Consider the following 16,322-nt stretch of genomic DNA (forward strand, 5'->3'; position numbering starts at 1 on the left):
CCTGCAGCGCTGGCCATTTGCGCTCCTCCCCTCCTGTGGGTGGCGCTGCTGCGCCTCGCGTGGCTGACGTTTGCAAACATGGATGGCACGAGAAGGAGCCAGGCACGACACTGCTGCCATAGAAACGGGAAAGCCGATCTGCGGGATTAGAGAAAAGATTGCAGCTCTCTAGCCGCACAGCAGCAGTATGACTGCGGATTCACAGTAGGCTACAAACCTTGACTAAACCTCTTCTATTCAAGGCTGCAAATTCACCGTCATGTCTGCTGGCTCATCAGAAATGAAAGAGTTAGTATCTTGCACGCTGGCCGAGCGAACCTCAGAGAGCTGTAAAGACGTAACACGTGAAGATAAAACGCGACTATGTTAACAATTGTCCGTCACGTAATTGCTGTCCCTCGTTAGTTGTGACGGTGCTGACCGGTGACACCCGTTAGCTTAGCGCAGTAGCTGGCTAACCAGCTAATTCCGGTGAAGTTACGATGCACAAGTCCTGCCTCGAAGTGACTTAAAGACAACACAGCTCGGGATTAGTGTGAAATTGCTGATTGTAATCGATTTCAGAATTTGTAATCAATCAGAAATTATACAATTTCTTTCTGTCAGGGTGGTAGTGGCCTAGTGGTTAAGACACTCGCCTATGAACCATAAAAACCAGGTTCAAATCCCACTTACTACCATTATGTCTCTGAGCAAGACACTTAACCTTAAGTTGCTCCAGGGGGGGACTGTCCCTGTAACTATTGATTGTAAATCGCTCTGGATAAGGGTGTCTAATAAATGCTGCAAATGTAAAATGTCTGTGTGTTTCACTGGAAGTTAAAAGTGTGTCTTACTGTGACAGTCTAATGGCCAGCTCGAAGTGGCTCGATGCCCATTATGATCCCGTTGCCAACCTCTACACCTTCACCTCCTGTGTTGGTGAGTGTAGCCAGCACCCGAACTGCACGTCTGCATTCGCAGATCTCACTGGGATTTATTTATTTGTGGTTTGTTTGGTTCTGCAGCTCTGGCGGACCTGCACGGGGATGGAGAAAACAAGGTAGAAACGTCTCATTCCGGTCCTGTTGTGTGTCTGGTGTTTCTTGTCTGGAATAACAGTGACACCATTCTTTGGTTTAGCTGGTGGTTGGAGACTTGGGCACTGGATTGTGCAACATGAAGTTGAAGGTGTACCGTGGAACTGGTCTCCTCAGTGAGAACACTCTGCTGGACCTGCCCACCGGCCTGGTGTCCTTCCTCATGGAGCAGCACGAGCCTCGAACCCCTGCCGTTGCTGTGGCCTCTGGTCCCTTCATTTACGTCTATAAGAATCTGCGGCCCTACTTCAAGTTCACCTTGCCCCCACTTGAGGTCAATCCCCTGGAGCAAGACTTATGGAGCCAGGCCAAGGAGGTGAGATTCCAAACTTGATGGTACAATCACACCTATTCCCATAAATGAAGTGATATGAAGGAGTTATCTCTGGTAGGTCATGTTTCTAAACCCACTTTTTCCCATCCCCAGGACATGATTGACCCAATGAGCCTAAAAGAAATGTTGGAGAGCATTAGGTGAGTGTGGAAATGCAATCTAATTTGTCAAAGTTTCGTCTTCCAGGATTTTTTTCAAATCGTTCCTTCTTCCTCTTTCAGGGACAAAGCTGATATTCCGCTTTCAGCCAGATCACTTAGGTAATGACTGCAAATATTTTATTTGGTTTGGTTTAATATAGTGACTTTTATTAATGAAAAAAAATTCAAATGAAATTTGTCCATGTAATCTGTCTTTTTGACTTTGTCTTGGGGTGGATTCTTATTATTGTGTTTCTAGGTTCCTCATGCTGGACCTACAGGAGATGGTGACCTTTGTCAACCTCCATAAAGAACAGCCCATACGCCGACAGGTAAAATCAGAATAATTGTACATAATCCACACAAAAACTTTTATCCATGTTCCCTACCAGAATGTGAAAAAGAACGCAAACTTCACACAAACCCTGTGAAGTCACCTTCAGCTGTATGTGTGTTTGACCATTTTCTCCGTGCTGAAAGAATGTTTTCCTTGGCTCAGACATGATAGTAACTTTAATAACTTTATTATTCATTATTAACTTTTTTTAGACGGTCATCACGTGTATAAACACCTTGAAAAAGAACATGGCTGATGAAGATGCAGTAAGCTGTCTGGTGATCGGCACGGAGAGCAAGGACGTTTATGTTCTGGATCCAGAGGCCTTCACCATCCTCTCCAAGGTCAGTAGTACATTTCTTTGTATTGATTATTATCTCAAAACATATCCTAATTGATAATTTGAGATCTAAAAAAAGGCACAACTGTTTAGAGCATGTCATCTTTTAATTTTTAGCAGTGCTGTGTCAACAACTCGTTCAGAGCTGTGTATTGTATCTATCTAGCAATTTGTGGATCAGTTTACTGTTATTAGAAGACAGCATGAAAATGTTGTCATTATTATCTGCCCATATCCAGTATTATATGAATTGTTATAGAATTACTTTTGTCACATGCAATGAACAATCTGTCCGTCAGTGTTTGGTAAATGCCTTCATTGTTCTTTAGATGTTAAGAGTGGTTTTGCTCAGTGTGGAAACTAGCATCCCTGCTTGCAAAATGTACCAGGCTTGGTTTTGTTGGTTTCTCAAAACTGCTTCTCTGTTTTTGTTGGTGTAATTTCCTGCTGACCCAACCGTTCCCCATTTTAAATTTTTTTGCAACTGTTCAGATGACCTTGCCTAGTGTCCCCACCCTGATGGACGTGACTGGCCAATTTGATGTGGAGTTCAGAATCACAGTAGCATGTCGTGATGGGAACATTTACATCTTGCGCAGGTAGACATTTACATTTACATTTACAGCATTTATCAGACGCCTTTATCCAGAGCGACTTACAATCAGTAGTTACAGGGACAGTGTCTAGCTCAGGGTAGTAAGGGTAGTAAATCCCACTTACTACACAATGGTAGTAAGTGGGATTTGAACCCAGGTCTTCTGGTTCATAGGCGAGTGTGTTACCCACTAGGCTACTACCACCCACTAGACAACCTGGAATATTTTGCCATTTCTGCTATAAATGGCTGTGTAAATTGTTGATTAATAAAAATAATAACTTGTTTAATAAAATTGTGTGGATACTACCAGATTAAATCAAATAAGATTTTGTTGTAACAGAGACTCACCAAAGCCCAAGTACTGCATTGAGCTGTCGTCTCACCCTGTGGGGCTGGTGAGGATAGGGAAGAACGTGGTGGTGGGCTGTGCCCAGGAAACTCTGCATGGCTACACACAGAAGGTACAACACACTTCGACCGTAATTATTGAAGTATTACCCACGATGGGGCTGTGGCTACGGCGAAGCAGCAATTGCATACTGAACATACGTGACTTGTTCCCTTGTGAAGGGTAAAAAGCTGTGGACAACCTATCTGCCAGCTCCTGTCACTACCATGGGACTGATGGACCTTCCATGTCGGGGATTTCAGGCAGTGCTTGTGGCTTTATCCAACTGTGAGGTGCACCTATACCGGGACAAGAACCTCCTCAGCATCATCAAAACCCCTGTAAGAGACCACACACTGATGCATTAATAATAGAATATAGGGGTTGTTCTTCCATAGTTTCCAGTTTTGCTGGAACATCATTTTGTGATCAGATTTTAGGCTAAATTGTATTAAAATTACATTTAATATGTTTTTAAATGTTTTATAAATCATGTGGAAATTTCTGAACAGGATGTTGTAACCAGTATTTGCTTTGGGCGATATGGAAGAGAGGATGGGACCTTAATAATGACCACTAAAGGTAATAGAATTTTGGTTTTAACCAAAACAGCTTGACTTGAAAGACAGTACGCCTTTATTCATTTCATGTCATTAAGGAGGAGGATTGATTGTGAAGATCCTTAAGAGAACGGCAGTATTTGATGAGAGGGACACAGCTCCTGGTCCCCCTTTAGCTCAAAGCATCCGCCTCAATGTCCCCAAGAAAACCAAGCTGTACGTGGACCAGACAATGAGGGAGAGGGAGAATGCAGTGGGTACGTCCTCCTAGCAGGATGACATATATTTCAAACCCCCAAATGTAATATTTTACGATATGTATAATAATTTTTTTTTTTATTATTAAGGATCGGATATTTCACTCATATTCTGAAACAGATCTGTGTTTTATACTGCTGTGTAGCCATGCATAGGGCTTTCCAGATGGACCTGAGCAGACTGAGGCTGGCTGCTGCACGGGCCTATGTTAAAGCTCTGGAATCCAGCCTCACCCCGATGTCTGCCAGCTTGTCGGAGCCCCTCAAGATGAATGCAGTGGTAATCTCATTATTCATCCACATCAATGTATATGTACTTTGTTCATGAGTAACTATGAATAACAGCAAACCATCTCTGCAGGTTCAGGGCCTGGGGCCGTCCTTCAAGCTCACTCTGAACATACAGAACACGGCAGCCTCCCGACCTGTTATGAATTTAGCCATTTGTTTCTTATATGATGAGAAGCTATACAGCATGAGGACAGCCTTCTTTAAGGTGAGCTGACTAGCATCTGTAATAAAGACTCCTAGGCTGCAAGAATCGTACTCTGAAAACAATGAAACATCTTTGATCCTCAATAGATCCCTCTACTGGTTCCTGGGCTGAACTACCCCATTGACACCTTTGTGGAGTGCCTGAGTGACAAAGGGATCTCAGACATCATCAAGGTGAGTTCCTATTTCTCTTAGACACAAAGCAGTACAGACATGATAGCTTCGATACACTGCATCATCTGTGTGTATTTCCAGGTGTTTGTTCTGCGGGAGGGGAAAAGTGCGCCACTGCTGACTGCTCATATTAACATGCCTGTCAGCGAGGGCCTGGCACTCAACTGAGGGTGCAGAGGAAGTTCTGGACATCCCAAGGACTGCAGCTTCATTGTTGCCGCACACAGCACCACTTAGCTGCAAGGCTCAATCCAGATTCGGTGGATGAGAAGCCAAGCTTGAACTGGCCATAGAAGCTGTGAAGGCCACTTATAGTATAGGTCATGGCTGAGGGATGATGGTCCTTTGCCCAAATTCACAGTGAGCGCAGGGTCAAAGGTGAAACACAATAGTTACATTAAAGCCAGACACACAAAGCCAGTTGTAAATGGAATATGTTTTGTTTATTTGTAAAAATGTATGCAATTTATAAGTCCACAACTTATAGTATTTATTTAGCAAATTGTGGAAAATAAACTCATTGATAATTTTCAACCCTGTATACCTTTTCTGGTCCTTTTTTTGTGGTGGTGGTGGTAATGTTTAAAGACTAAACAGTACAAGAGATTTTTTCATGCTGATTTATTGATCTGCCTACATCAAAATATAACAATAATAAAATCTGCAAAGGAAATAATATGCAAATAATAATTTAGATAATAATATTTGGTAAATAATATGCAAAAAGCAAGTCGTGGGATAGCTGCCTTTTTTCATATATCAGAAAACGTCCCTTATAATTATTAATATATGGTGCATTCAATTCACCCATGTCATGCTACAACTATGTAAATTAATTTATGTTTCTCATAAATCTACACTCAGTACCCCATAATGACAGCACAAACACAGAATTCTAGAATCATTTGTAAATGTATTGCAAACTGAAGGGGGTCTGAATAATTTGTGGATACGCTGTGTATATATATAAGCAATTTTATTTGCAACTAAATAGCTGATTTAGGTAACTAATCTTGTTTCATATGTCAGTTCATTTGGAATACATCACTAACTGAATGAATTGATAAATATGCATAAAGTTTAATACATATCGGTCTCATTTTGATGAAAAAAAATGTTGATCATTAAAAAATGGCATTTTATACCTATGCTGCAACCTTTGTAATAATATCCTTTTAGAAGACAAGGGACAGTATAACACATTTTAAGTCCACATTTTAAGTCCACAATTACAGTGCTACTTGTATTTCAGTTCCTACCGCTGTACTGACAGCCTGGGAGCTATGCTGATAATTTGCACAGTTAAAAAAAACTGCAGATGTACGTCAAAGACGTAAAACATTCACAGATGTCTGTGATGAAACAGGCACTTGGAAAGAAAAAGGAAAAAGGACAGGAACAGTGCAGAAAGAAAACTGAAGGAAGGGTCTCGCTAGGCAAACATGGTGAGGGAGATCCACTAGAAACAGAACACAACAACTGAAGACAAAGAATTGACAGTATAGGGGTAATATAGACAAGGAGATGCAATAACAGCCACATACCTGGACAAAGCTGAAGGACACCACCCCATCGGCATCAGTGTCCATTGCCTTGAATGTCTCTGCAACACCAAAATTGTACCTTTTAGAGAAAAAGTCCACAGTACAAGAACAGTCTTGTTCTTGTCCTATTCTGCATGTCCTAAATGTGTGAAAATGAAGAAAACCCACTGTGCATCCGGAAAGTGCATCTCTTTTTCCACATTTTGTTATGTTACAGCCTTATTCCTAAATGGATTCAATTATTTTTTCTACACACAACACCCCCTAATGACAACATGAAAAGTGTACATTTTATTAAAATTTCTTTGAAAAAAAAAATCTTAGAAATCACATGTACATAAGTATTCACAGCCTTTGTTCAAGCTTCGTCTCATCAGATGTGAGAATTTTGTTTCTCATGGTCTGAAAGTCCATGACTTTTGGCAAACTCCAGGCGAGCTGCCATGTGCCTTTTATCAATGAGTGGATTCTGTCTGGCCACTCTACCATCCAGGCCTGATTGAAGGATCGCAGCAGAGATGATTGTCCTTCTAGAAAGTTCTCCTCTGTCCAAAGAGGACCTCTGGAGCTCTGACCCCGATCACTCAGTTTAGGTGGCTGGCCAGCTCTAGGAAAAGTCCTTGTGGTTTGTGAACTTCTTCGACTGATGGAGGCCACAATTTTTCTATAACCTTCCCCATATTTTTGCCTCGAGACATTTCCTTTGACTTCCTGCTTGGTTTGTGCTCTGACATGAACTGTTAACTGTGGGACCTTATATAGACAGACTTTCCAAATCAGGTCAAATCAACTGTTTTTTGCCACAGCTGGACTATTAAGCTGCAGAAACATCTCAAGGAAACAGGAGGCACCTGAGATACATTTTTGATTTTCAAGGCAAAGGCTGTGAATACTTACTGTATGTACATGGGTATGTACATGGCATGTACATGTATGTACTAACCCTGTCATTTTTAATAGAATTTAATAGAATTGTCCACATTATTCACATTTTCATTATGGGGTGTTGGGTGTAGAATCCATACGCACAAAACAAAACGTGTAAAAAGTGATGCACTGTGAATACTTGTCAGATGCAGTATATCTGTTTAATTAAATACCACATATTTACTCTGAGATTAATATCACTCCCTACATGGTGGGTACTCACTGAACATGGTCTCCAACCGGATCAGACAGGTGATAAAGTTGTCAAAATCCACATCCAGGTCTGGTTTTGCATAGCGCAGAATTATGAGCTGAAACAAGTGATTGGGCAGCTTGAAACCTTCAAAAAAGAAAAAGTATAAGGACTGGATGCAATTGGATAAGGGATAGGATGGCTCTTCCGAAATATAGCCCTGATTATGGATCAACACCTAACTAGGATCTAGAAACGGCTTTAGATCCACACAGTTAAACCATGGATAAGCCATCAGCTTAGCATTGGTAAAATGTGGTAGGTGGGCAATAAACAGCATTCTAATAACATCCACAGCAGAACACTGGACAGAAGATTGTACTGCCCTGTCATCTGGTCTTCGTCCCATACTGCATCCCGCTGCTATCAATGCACATGAAAACCTACCTCCTCAGACTGGGTGACCTTTTTTCTGTAACAAGGTCCTGCAACCCCACACACAGTATGTTCTGCCACATTATATGAAGACCAGCTTTCAACAGTTTGTGCTAAAGCAGTTCTTCATCTTAGTTTGCCTTCAACCCACTTGGATTAATGGTAGCTTTTTGTTTTGCTTTTGTTTTGCCCCCCCAGTATAGTATTCAGGTTAATTAACGGTGTTAATTAATCATTGTAAATGATATTCCTTTTAATTATATCACAATAATATTTTTTTCCCAGTCCTAAAAGGGTGCATATATCCTTCCATGCTAGGATGAAACCATACCTGCAGACTCCAGTGCCAAGCGCATCTCATGTGAGCTCATGGTGCCAGACTTGTCCAGGTCAAACCTCCTGAATATGGTCTTATGTGGTAATAGTGGAGGGTAAAGAAGGGGAAAAAGTCATTTGACATAATGTGTTTAATATATTTTAATATTTTTTGTACTTAACAGCCTGCCATCATGAATGTGTGAATGTGACGTAAGGGGCCAAAGGGCACAGGTTAGTGGGAGTTGGCTGATATCCCTGGTTTACATCCATTTTAAATCATGATCTTGCGGGTGGACTAATTTTAAGAAACTTTCATGTTAATTTTGTACATGGGCAAAATGTTCATTTGTAAATGAGGAAGTGTGTTAATCTGACCCGACTCTGCATTGTCACGGCTCATGGGCATAACTTATTTATTCCTTGACAATATTTTACTTACTAGATAATTTTTGAGTTTCTCCCAAAGAACATGGAAGTCTTTCATGTTAAGTTTCCCGCTGCCATTATTCTGTCAGTCTTGTTAAGGATAAAATGTGTATATTATTCTACCAGATCTGAATACTTTAAAACAAACAAGGATACATCCATGAGAGTAATCATGCATCGGCACGCTTCTTTTCCAAAGCCGTCGGTTTTTAGGTCTTTATCTATAACAGAGGGCACAGTCACAACATAACGTCCATGAGCTCTAGAGGTATGGAGAAAATGATCTCAGAATAGACTCACGTTTACTTATGACCCTGTTCAGGATTATCTGAAGCTTTGGGGCTGCGATCACCATTTCCTGCAGGTAGACGGAGGATCAGAACCCATGACAACAGAAAGAAGATGACTGTGGTGTCTTCCCTATCATCTCACCTGTCCAGCCAGCTGCTTAAAAAGGGCTTTGAAGCCATCATCAATCTCACTCTCATCTAGCTGGGCCTACAAGAGAGAAATGGCATCTTTCAAAAGCAACACCATCCTTTTCGGCCTAATTGGCGATGTTTTACAGACGTATAAATCCCTCAAAAATTCTGTTGACCATTTAGCATATTATACCTGTTATTAACAAAAGAGTATCAAAGTATCAAAATACATTGCCTTAAGTAAAAGATTTTTGGTCTTAAAAATCCAATGGATCACTCATTCACTCACTCACTTAACTACTTAATCCTGTTGCTCAGGGCCACCGCTGCCACAGCCCATCCCAGGACCCCCCAGGACCAACCCATCCACACACACACACACACACACACACACACACACACCTATGGACAATTCATGGCCATTTCCGTTGCTTACCTCTTCTGGCAGATCTGCTGATAGCTCATCATCCAGTTCCCTTATGAAAGAGACAAAGACATGAGTCGGCCTGCTCCTCTGTGTAAAATGTAACACCACCTCACACTTACTGCGAGTCGGCAGGTTTCTCCGAGAAAACACGCAGCACAAAGTCTCCCTCCTTCTGCGGCTGGAAGGTGGAGGGGACGATGATGTATTCTCCGGCAGGCAGGCGGAACCGTGAGCTGACCTCGCGCAGGTTGATGAAGAGCTCAGAGCGGGCACTGGACGCGTGAGTTAGAAAGAATTCCCGCTTCAGGTGCACCCCCACCCTCCCAAAAAACTGTCAGCAGGGCAGAAGTCAAACGAGAAGACAATGCCATGGATGCCGTTTCTAGGAATGGTGCAAAAACTGCGCTGAAATGACCTTCATCCTCCATCTACATGTGGTGGCCATGTTCACTAAAGCCTCTTTCTGCCAGGTCCTCTAGTGTCCTCTCATGCAGAGCTGTATACTGGCCTTGGGTGTGAGGGAATGGTGTGTGCAAGATTTGGTCGTAACAGGCAAAAAAGAACAAAGCCATACCTCTTCAGGAACCTGTAAAAAATTGAGTTTCATTATTTATACGTCATTGCTATTCCTTTAAATGAAATATTTGATTTAAATAATTGTTATTCCTTTTAAACCATCTTAACAGTGTCAGCGCAATACGTCGCAGGTTCTTGCCTCATAGATGGCAAATCCTATAGTTTCCATGTCCTTTCCCTCTCGCCGTAACCGTCGGCGATCCTTCTGCATTAGTGCCACCAGGAAGCTGCAGTCTGACTGGCCCTCGGTGTCAGGATGCTTTAAGGCTATTTTGTACTGGGGGTTAATCCAGAAAGTAGCTATAGAACATGGAAAAAATACAGTGAACATGAGCAACAGTTAACAAACAGTCCACAGTGATCGGATTAAAAACACACAAAGCATCAAAGCATACGTTACAACAACGACAGTAAACACAACACAAATATTTCAACCGTCTGGCTGAATCCTAGTGGGCAAGACAGTCACCATCTTACCCATCCGTCCTGTAACGGCCTTAAGTTTCCTTTAATGACTTTACTTGTGTAGACGCACCTGGGTAGTTCCTGCAACCTCCGGCAGTACTGCCTCTCCTCCACTCTCCAGTATAGATGGAAGTGCTCCACTTCTTCATCTGGTGGGCCTGAAGTGCATCCGCCGTCAAGTTGCATATTTCCAGACGACTGAACTCACGCATGAAGTCAATGAAGGACATCCTAGGGTTTGGTGCATGGATTAGAACATTTTCTGTGGTGAACACCTCTACTCTACTGTCCGGACAGCCTCCAGACGGAACGGATAGAACTGACCAGAATTCTCCATCTTCACTTCGGTTGTGAAGGCGAGCTCTGACAGATGGGTCGATGCTCTTCCATTCCTTCGAACTGCATGAAACAACTGTCCATTAATCAAAGGTCTCCAATTTTTAAATTGTTTAATATGAGATGTCAATAACTCCTTAGTTCACAAGGAAGAAGCGTATGGCACAATTCTAGTGTTGTCCCTCTTCATGGCTTACCTGTCACTCCATGGTCCAGTCCACTCCACCTCCCCCCACGGATTTCGGATGCGCAGCAGCTTGGTCAAGTTCCCTCTGAATTCCACCTGTACAAGTAAGTTAATAGCTGCCAAGTGTTGGTCTAATTCTTTAGGTCTCATCTTTAGGTCTAACTCAGGAGACATGCCCTCACCTCCTCCACTGCTGTTACGGAGTAGGCGTGGCCTTTTACCAGCTTCTTAAACGTCACAGCTTCCATGTCAAAGAAGCTAGTGATCTGAGAAGAGACGCAAGTGTGATGATTGCTTTTTTTAACCCATCACTAACATCGGCGTTTGTGTTTAGAGCTCTACTCACATCTATCGAGCAGCCCATCAGGGACCCTCTCTCCACAGCCCTCTGGATGATGCTGAACAGGTCAGGTGGTGCCTTCTTCAACTCGTACATCTCGGTTACGCCTCCTGTGAAATCTTCAAACCCCTCAGAGGTGCAGCCCCCAGACAGTGCTTCGTAACAGCCATTAAGTCTACCATAAAAAAAATTCACCAGGGCTATTAATAAAAAATATATTCTGTATGCATACACATATAAATGTGAATGTGAAAAAAAAATCATTCAAAAGTGCACAAAATTATAGATTTGGGTATTGTGTGCGACATTATGTGTTTTCATGCAGCAAAATTAATAAAGAACAAGGCCTTACTTTGCATAGGCTTTTTCAACCAGAGCGCTCCAGAATTCCGCTCCTTCTGCTGAGTGGACAAAAACCAACTTCCCATCTTTTACGGGCAGCCGGTCATCCACCACAACATCCACCCAGTCCCCAAACTGCCAGAACTGCAGGGATCCACAGGATCAAACGTCGCTCCAGCAGATGGCAGCATGGTGCATCGACAGACAGACAAACAGACAGTCACACAAGCAACTCAGACAAGCAACAGAAACAGTATCTAAAAATCCTACTGATATTATAGAAATCTGTCCATTTATTGTTTCAGGCCTGTTAATCTCTTAATCAGTGGGTATAGTGGCCTAGTGGGTAACACACTGGACTATGAACCAGAAGACCCAGGTTCAAATCATAGTTACTACCATTGTGTCCCTGAGCAAGACACTTAACCCTAAGTGTCTCCAGGGGGACTGTCCCTATAACTGATTGTAAGTCGCTCTGGATAAGGGCGTCTGATAAATGATGTAAATGTAAAATCTGCACTTCTCTGGAAGTTATGGTGGACAGCAGCATTGCACTGCTTTGTAGCGGTGGCCAGAATAATACTGCAGGCCATTCCACTCTCCCAGGGCCAGTGAGGGGTGGGTCAGGTTGCCTGTTCCCTGGCAGGGTGTTCCTCCTGCTGACAGTGCAGTTTTCACTACTGTCCCGTGGGAATTGTGCTGCGGCCATTATACACATTAATTTTCCCTTGTTCAGTGACATGCTCAATTAAAAACAGAGCGCATCTCAGCCTGATGAATAATTTAGCAGTCGTGGCCCGATGTTGTCTGTCTGTTGCTGCTGTGCTGTAAACCAAAATGGAGCACAGTTTTGACTATAAATATGGCTTGTAAATATAGCAGACATGGAATGGGGGGAGCTGCTGGATGCATGGGCGGGGTGTACTTGGGCTAAAATGGGTGTGGCATGATCCCAGCCAGTCTGCTGACACGAGGAATTTGTAGGGGTATTTTAAAAAAAAAACCCAAAAAACCCCAACATACATAAAAAGGCCTTGACTCTCTTTGTACTCCTCTATGTTTTAATTGAAATAAATTTCATTACAATTTCATTGGCTGAGGATTACTATTTATGGATTATATAAAACAAGGGATCCTGTGGAAAATGTATAGCAGCTTGGTTTTCCTCATGCAGAAATATTTCTCAACAGGGTTAAGGAAAAATGGTCCTGTTGGACATTTAATGTACCTGAAAGTGAAATATTCCAGAATACTGGGAGTGAAAGCTCTGTCCATGGGGCACCACCCGATGCAGGAGCGTCTCATTCAGAGTGAGACATGCAATGGCCGCCAGCAGCCAGCAGTCTCCTTTAAAAGAACAGAACCATGCTTTTACCCATTAATAACATCACCTTGGTCATGTCACACCACAATTTGGGGATTTGGGCATTTACCTAGGGCACCCTGGCAGATGTCCGTTCGTGTGGCTCCATCTACAATAAAGTGGGGGTCGGAGCAGAACTCCTGAGGTGCACAGAGAAGACCTACGGGTCAGACAGGGCACAGGAGTGCAGATCCCATCAGCTAACATTAAATAAAAATTCCAACGAATGTACCCAGGCTGGTGGAAAATAGAAGAGTCATATCCAAACCAATCAAAACAGTTTCGACCATGGGTGCATGCAGAGTAATATTCCAGCAGAGCCACTCCCTCACCGTGGGCCGCTTCCAGTAGACTCCCTGCGTCTTGGCAGAGCCTCGTCCGAGCTCCTTGAAGCCGAGAGAGGAAGGTCCCGCTGGGAAATAATCATCTTCAAACAAGCGGCCACTCTGAAGGCAACAAGCTCGCAGAGACTCAAAGTCCTGGCCCAGGAACTTGATGGCTTTGTGGTTCTGACCCAGACCTTCATTACGGTCCCATTCGCTCCTCAGGCGCAGAGCCACTCCGGCACAGAACACAGGCTCCATCTCCTGCACACTGGAAGATGAAGACATTTTACACCTAATATTATCACAGTTATATTTATATGCACATATGACACAGTTAGAAAGTTTGACATGCATGCATGCTACATATATATGTATATGTGTGTGTGTGTGTGTGTGTATATATATATATATACACACACACACCTTTCACTAGAAATAAAGATGAATATATACAATAAAGATTATATATATATATAGATTTACCTTCAACTCCTCTCCCTGCCGTTCTCGCGCTGTGGGACCGTCATTAATTAGAATGAGAAGCCCCGCCCACGGAGCGTGTCTTATTACTGCTGCTGCGGCAGCAGCCATTCCGGCGTCCACCAGCGCAGCACACTACGTTCACAGCCATTATTTTAGTCACACGGCGCAGTTGTGGTCGGGGTCGTGCAACCCGACCGCTGAGCCGAGTGGGCATTCACAGTTTTAATCCGAGAGTCAATTTGTTGCAGCGTGTTGCCGTTTTACTCCATTTCGCCACGCGTCAGAGGTAAACTCTGCCATCTAGCGGCAGATCTACGATTCAGCAAATGAAAACATGTGAGCGGTAATGACAACTCAGCTTTTAGAGTACAAAAAGAAAGGTAGGAACTATATTGTTTAATGTTCAGCGTTTTAATTAAATTCACATGATAGACAACTATCCTGCAATGTTCCAGGTATCACAGAATGAACAGTATTGTGATTGTTGTTGCAGACAACATAGATGTTTGCACAATTACTACATCTGTCTGCAATTTCCAACCACATACTTTCTGGAAACATGCTATTTTTGTGACTTTAGCTATCAAATGAGTACCACCCAACCTAATGTTGGCAAATATCAAATATGCTGATATGACCCAAAAACAACAGCAAAATAAGGGTTCGTTTTCAAGTCACGTTAGTGGGAACAATATTGTGCATTTTTTACACGTTGAGGTCCATGTAGAACAGTGCACAACTGGGTCACCTTTAAAACTCTTTCCACCAGACTGAATAATGCCTGGATCTCCCCGTGTTCCCAGGAAATGTGACCCACTCCTTACCACACCAGGCCACATGGCTGTTAATGTTTACTGCTTTTACTGAGTTGTGTTGCCAGGTTGCTTTTATGGTGGCAGTTTTCAGCAGAACTGAAAAAAGTCAGTACAAACCAGTACCAGTAAACCAGTACAAGTACAAAACGAAGGTGAACAGTAGTACGTTGGGTGTTTAATATAAAATGTGTGGGTTTTTTTGTTTTTTTATACAGAACTACAGAGCCGTGTAAAAGACTTCCCAACAATAAATGGTTAAGGACTGTCTAAAAGTGTAAAACACGCAAATTATAATTATTAAAAGGTAATAATGTGTTCATGATGATATCTAGAGATATCCTCCTAATGAATGATCACCTACAAGCAAAAGTCTGCAGATGGAGAACAATACTGTATTATTGTAATATTCTAGAGATCAATAGGAGAATAGAGTCTCTGTTATCTACACTACAATGCAATAAACACTTTTGGTATATCAATATTTGGTTTTGATATGTTTTTTTTTTTTTTGGAACATTAACAGAATTACATCTTAGATAAACAGCCATTAATGGTCAATCATTTTAAGGCATCAGGACTCAGAAAGAAGGAATCTGCCTTCCGGAGACCTTAAAACTACCGACCACTTAATCCTTAGCTATAGTTATTAGCTATTTTCATGGAGTCTTTTAAACATCTACGTTTCATACCCTAAAGCAAGGGTTTTCATTTCAGTGTCTGCAATGAAATTCTGTGCTATGTTCCCCCTCCAGCATTTAGTATTAGATTTTAATTAGTTCCAAAAATGAACACTTAATCTTAAAAATAATGCTTCGGGGTTAAAAAGGCACAAATAGAAAACCATTAACTACTAGAACGGATTGAAGCATCACACGTCACTGATGGTGCATGTTAGATTCCATCATATAGTTGAAGGTTGAAGGTTTGCCAGGAATTTCATCTGCAGATGAAAGTCTACTGCGAGTGTGAAGTTGGCTCACGTCCGTCGGAAGAAATGTGCAGTGCTCCTCCAAACGACCTTGTAGGCTGAAAGATGAAAGCTTCATGAATAATTCCATGGCATGCGTGTGAGTTTGTGTAGGCCGTGAAACCTGCCGTACACCAGGTGGCGGCAGTGAGGCGCAGCAATGTGACTGTCACCTGATCCTTGGAGCACCCTGGCCTAAATAGTCACCCAGTCACCTGTGAGCAGTTTGAATGTAGAACCAGTCGGTCAGCATAGTGTTCCGACGGCGTGGGCCTTTCCCTGAGCGGCGTGAGGACTGTCATGGCTTATCTGCGCCAGACTATCTGCACCAGTGTTGTGTTTGAAGAAGGTCTCTGAGGGTCCAGTGTTGGCTGCAGATGGTGCATGAAACCAAATCTCCCCCAGTGTCGGCTTTCCAAGCAACATAAACACGGAAGGTCAAAGGGGGAACAAAGGGGAGCAGCCCGGCCGACACTCAAGAGGTGTAAAAGTTGCCCCTTCGCTCTGTCCTTATGAAAATGTGCATGAACCAGCCTGGATGATGGAAACTTGTCTTGTAGAGCTGGTTCTGTGTCATGCAAACGGCCAGTATGCCATGAATCTTCATAGTCCCCCTGGATTTCAAGGAATATATTACACTGGCAAAGGTGTAGGCCATCTGGACGGACTGAGCTTTTTGGGGACAGGGACGTCATTGTGTCCTGCTCGCTGGCTGCGTGGATGGCTGC

At 42.8% G+C, this 16,322-nt stretch overlaps 2 protein-coding genes across 3 annotated transcripts; one reads left to right on the plus strand and one right to left on the minus strand.

Moving 5' to 3' along the window:
• The first annotated feature begins 94 nt into the window (after nt 1–94).
• bbs1 (Bardet-Biedl syndrome 1) lies at nt 95–5,243 on the plus strand. 2 transcript variants are annotated; one of them, XM_028982446.1, is made up of 17 exons: nt 95–288; nt 845–921; nt 1,008–1,042; nt 1,123–1,395; nt 1,507–1,553; nt 1,635–1,673; nt 1,813–1,885; nt 2,103–2,234; nt 2,723–2,829; nt 3,169–3,289; nt 3,399–3,557; nt 3,729–3,798; nt 3,875–4,033; nt 4,180–4,313; nt 4,395–4,529; nt 4,616–4,702; nt 4,784–5,243. In XM_028982446.1, the coding sequence occupies exons 1-17, from the start codon at nt 260–262 to the stop codon at nt 4,868–4,870; spliced, it is 1,764 nt and encodes a 587-aa protein (XP_028838279.1). In that variant the 5' UTR covers nt 95–259; the 3' UTR covers nt 4,871–5,243. The 2 variants fall into 2 exon arrangements, with proteins under 2 accessions (XP_028838279.1, XP_028838280.1); XM_028982447.1 differs by having other exon boundaries at nt 95–204.
• On the minus strand, nt 5,218–14,067 carry LOC114791900 (calpain-1 catalytic subunit). Its single transcript, XM_028982445.1, has 22 exons — nt 13,813–14,067; nt 13,336–13,597; nt 13,074–13,143; nt 12,869–12,987; nt 11,651–11,784; nt 11,305–11,473; nt 11,141–11,224; nt 10,969–11,054; nt 10,760–10,834; nt 10,506–10,666; nt 10,110–10,270; nt 9,969–9,980; nt 9,514–9,725; nt 9,404–9,443; nt 8,978–9,043; nt 8,846–8,903; nt 8,702–8,766; nt 8,559–8,627; nt 8,133–8,211; nt 7,397–7,513; nt 6,247–6,305; nt 5,218–6,161 (listed from the first exon to the last, which is right to left on the minus strand). The coding sequence occupies exons 2-22, from the start codon at nt 13,585–13,587 to the stop codon at nt 6,135–6,137; spliced, it is 2,115 nt and encodes a 704-aa protein (XP_028838278.1). The 5' UTR covers nt 13,588–13,597; nt 13,813–14,067; the 3' UTR covers nt 5,218–6,134.
• Nucleotides 14,068–16,322: the final 2,255 nt, after the last annotated feature.

This window comes from Denticeps clupeoides, chromosome 6 (assembly GCF_900700375.1).
Source record: "Denticeps clupeoides chromosome 6, fDenClu1.1, whole genome shotgun sequence".
Classification (NCBI taxonomy): domain Eukaryota; kingdom Metazoa; phylum Chordata; class Actinopteri; order Clupeiformes; family Denticipitidae; genus Denticeps; species Denticeps clupeoides.

Bases quoted from the DNA above. Each gene is read 5' to 3' on its own strand.
- bbs1 (XM_028982446.1), top strand. From the start codon at position 260: ATGTCTGCTGGCTCATCAGAAATGAAAGA. The intron at 1,674-1,812 runs GTAATGACTGCA...TTGTGTTTCTAG, and splicing joins CTTTCAGCCAGATCACTTAG to GTTCCTCATGCTGGACCTAC. The intron at 3,558-3,728 runs GTAAGAGACCAC...ATTTCTGAACAG, and splicing joins TCAGCATCATCAAAACCCCT to GATGTTGTAACCAGTATTTG.
- LOC114791900 (XM_028982445.1), bottom strand. From the start codon at position 13,587: ATGGAGCCTGTGTTCTGTGCCGGAGTGGCTCTGCGCCTGAGGAGCGAA. The intron at 8,628-8,701 runs GTATCCTTGTTT...CAAGACTGACAG, and splicing joins GCATGATTACTCTCATGGAT to AATAATGGCAGCGGGAAACT. The intron at 7,514-8,132 runs GTATGGTTTCAT...TCTTTTTTGAAG, and splicing joins CTTGGCACTGGAGTCTGCAG to GTTTCAAGCTGCCCAATCAC.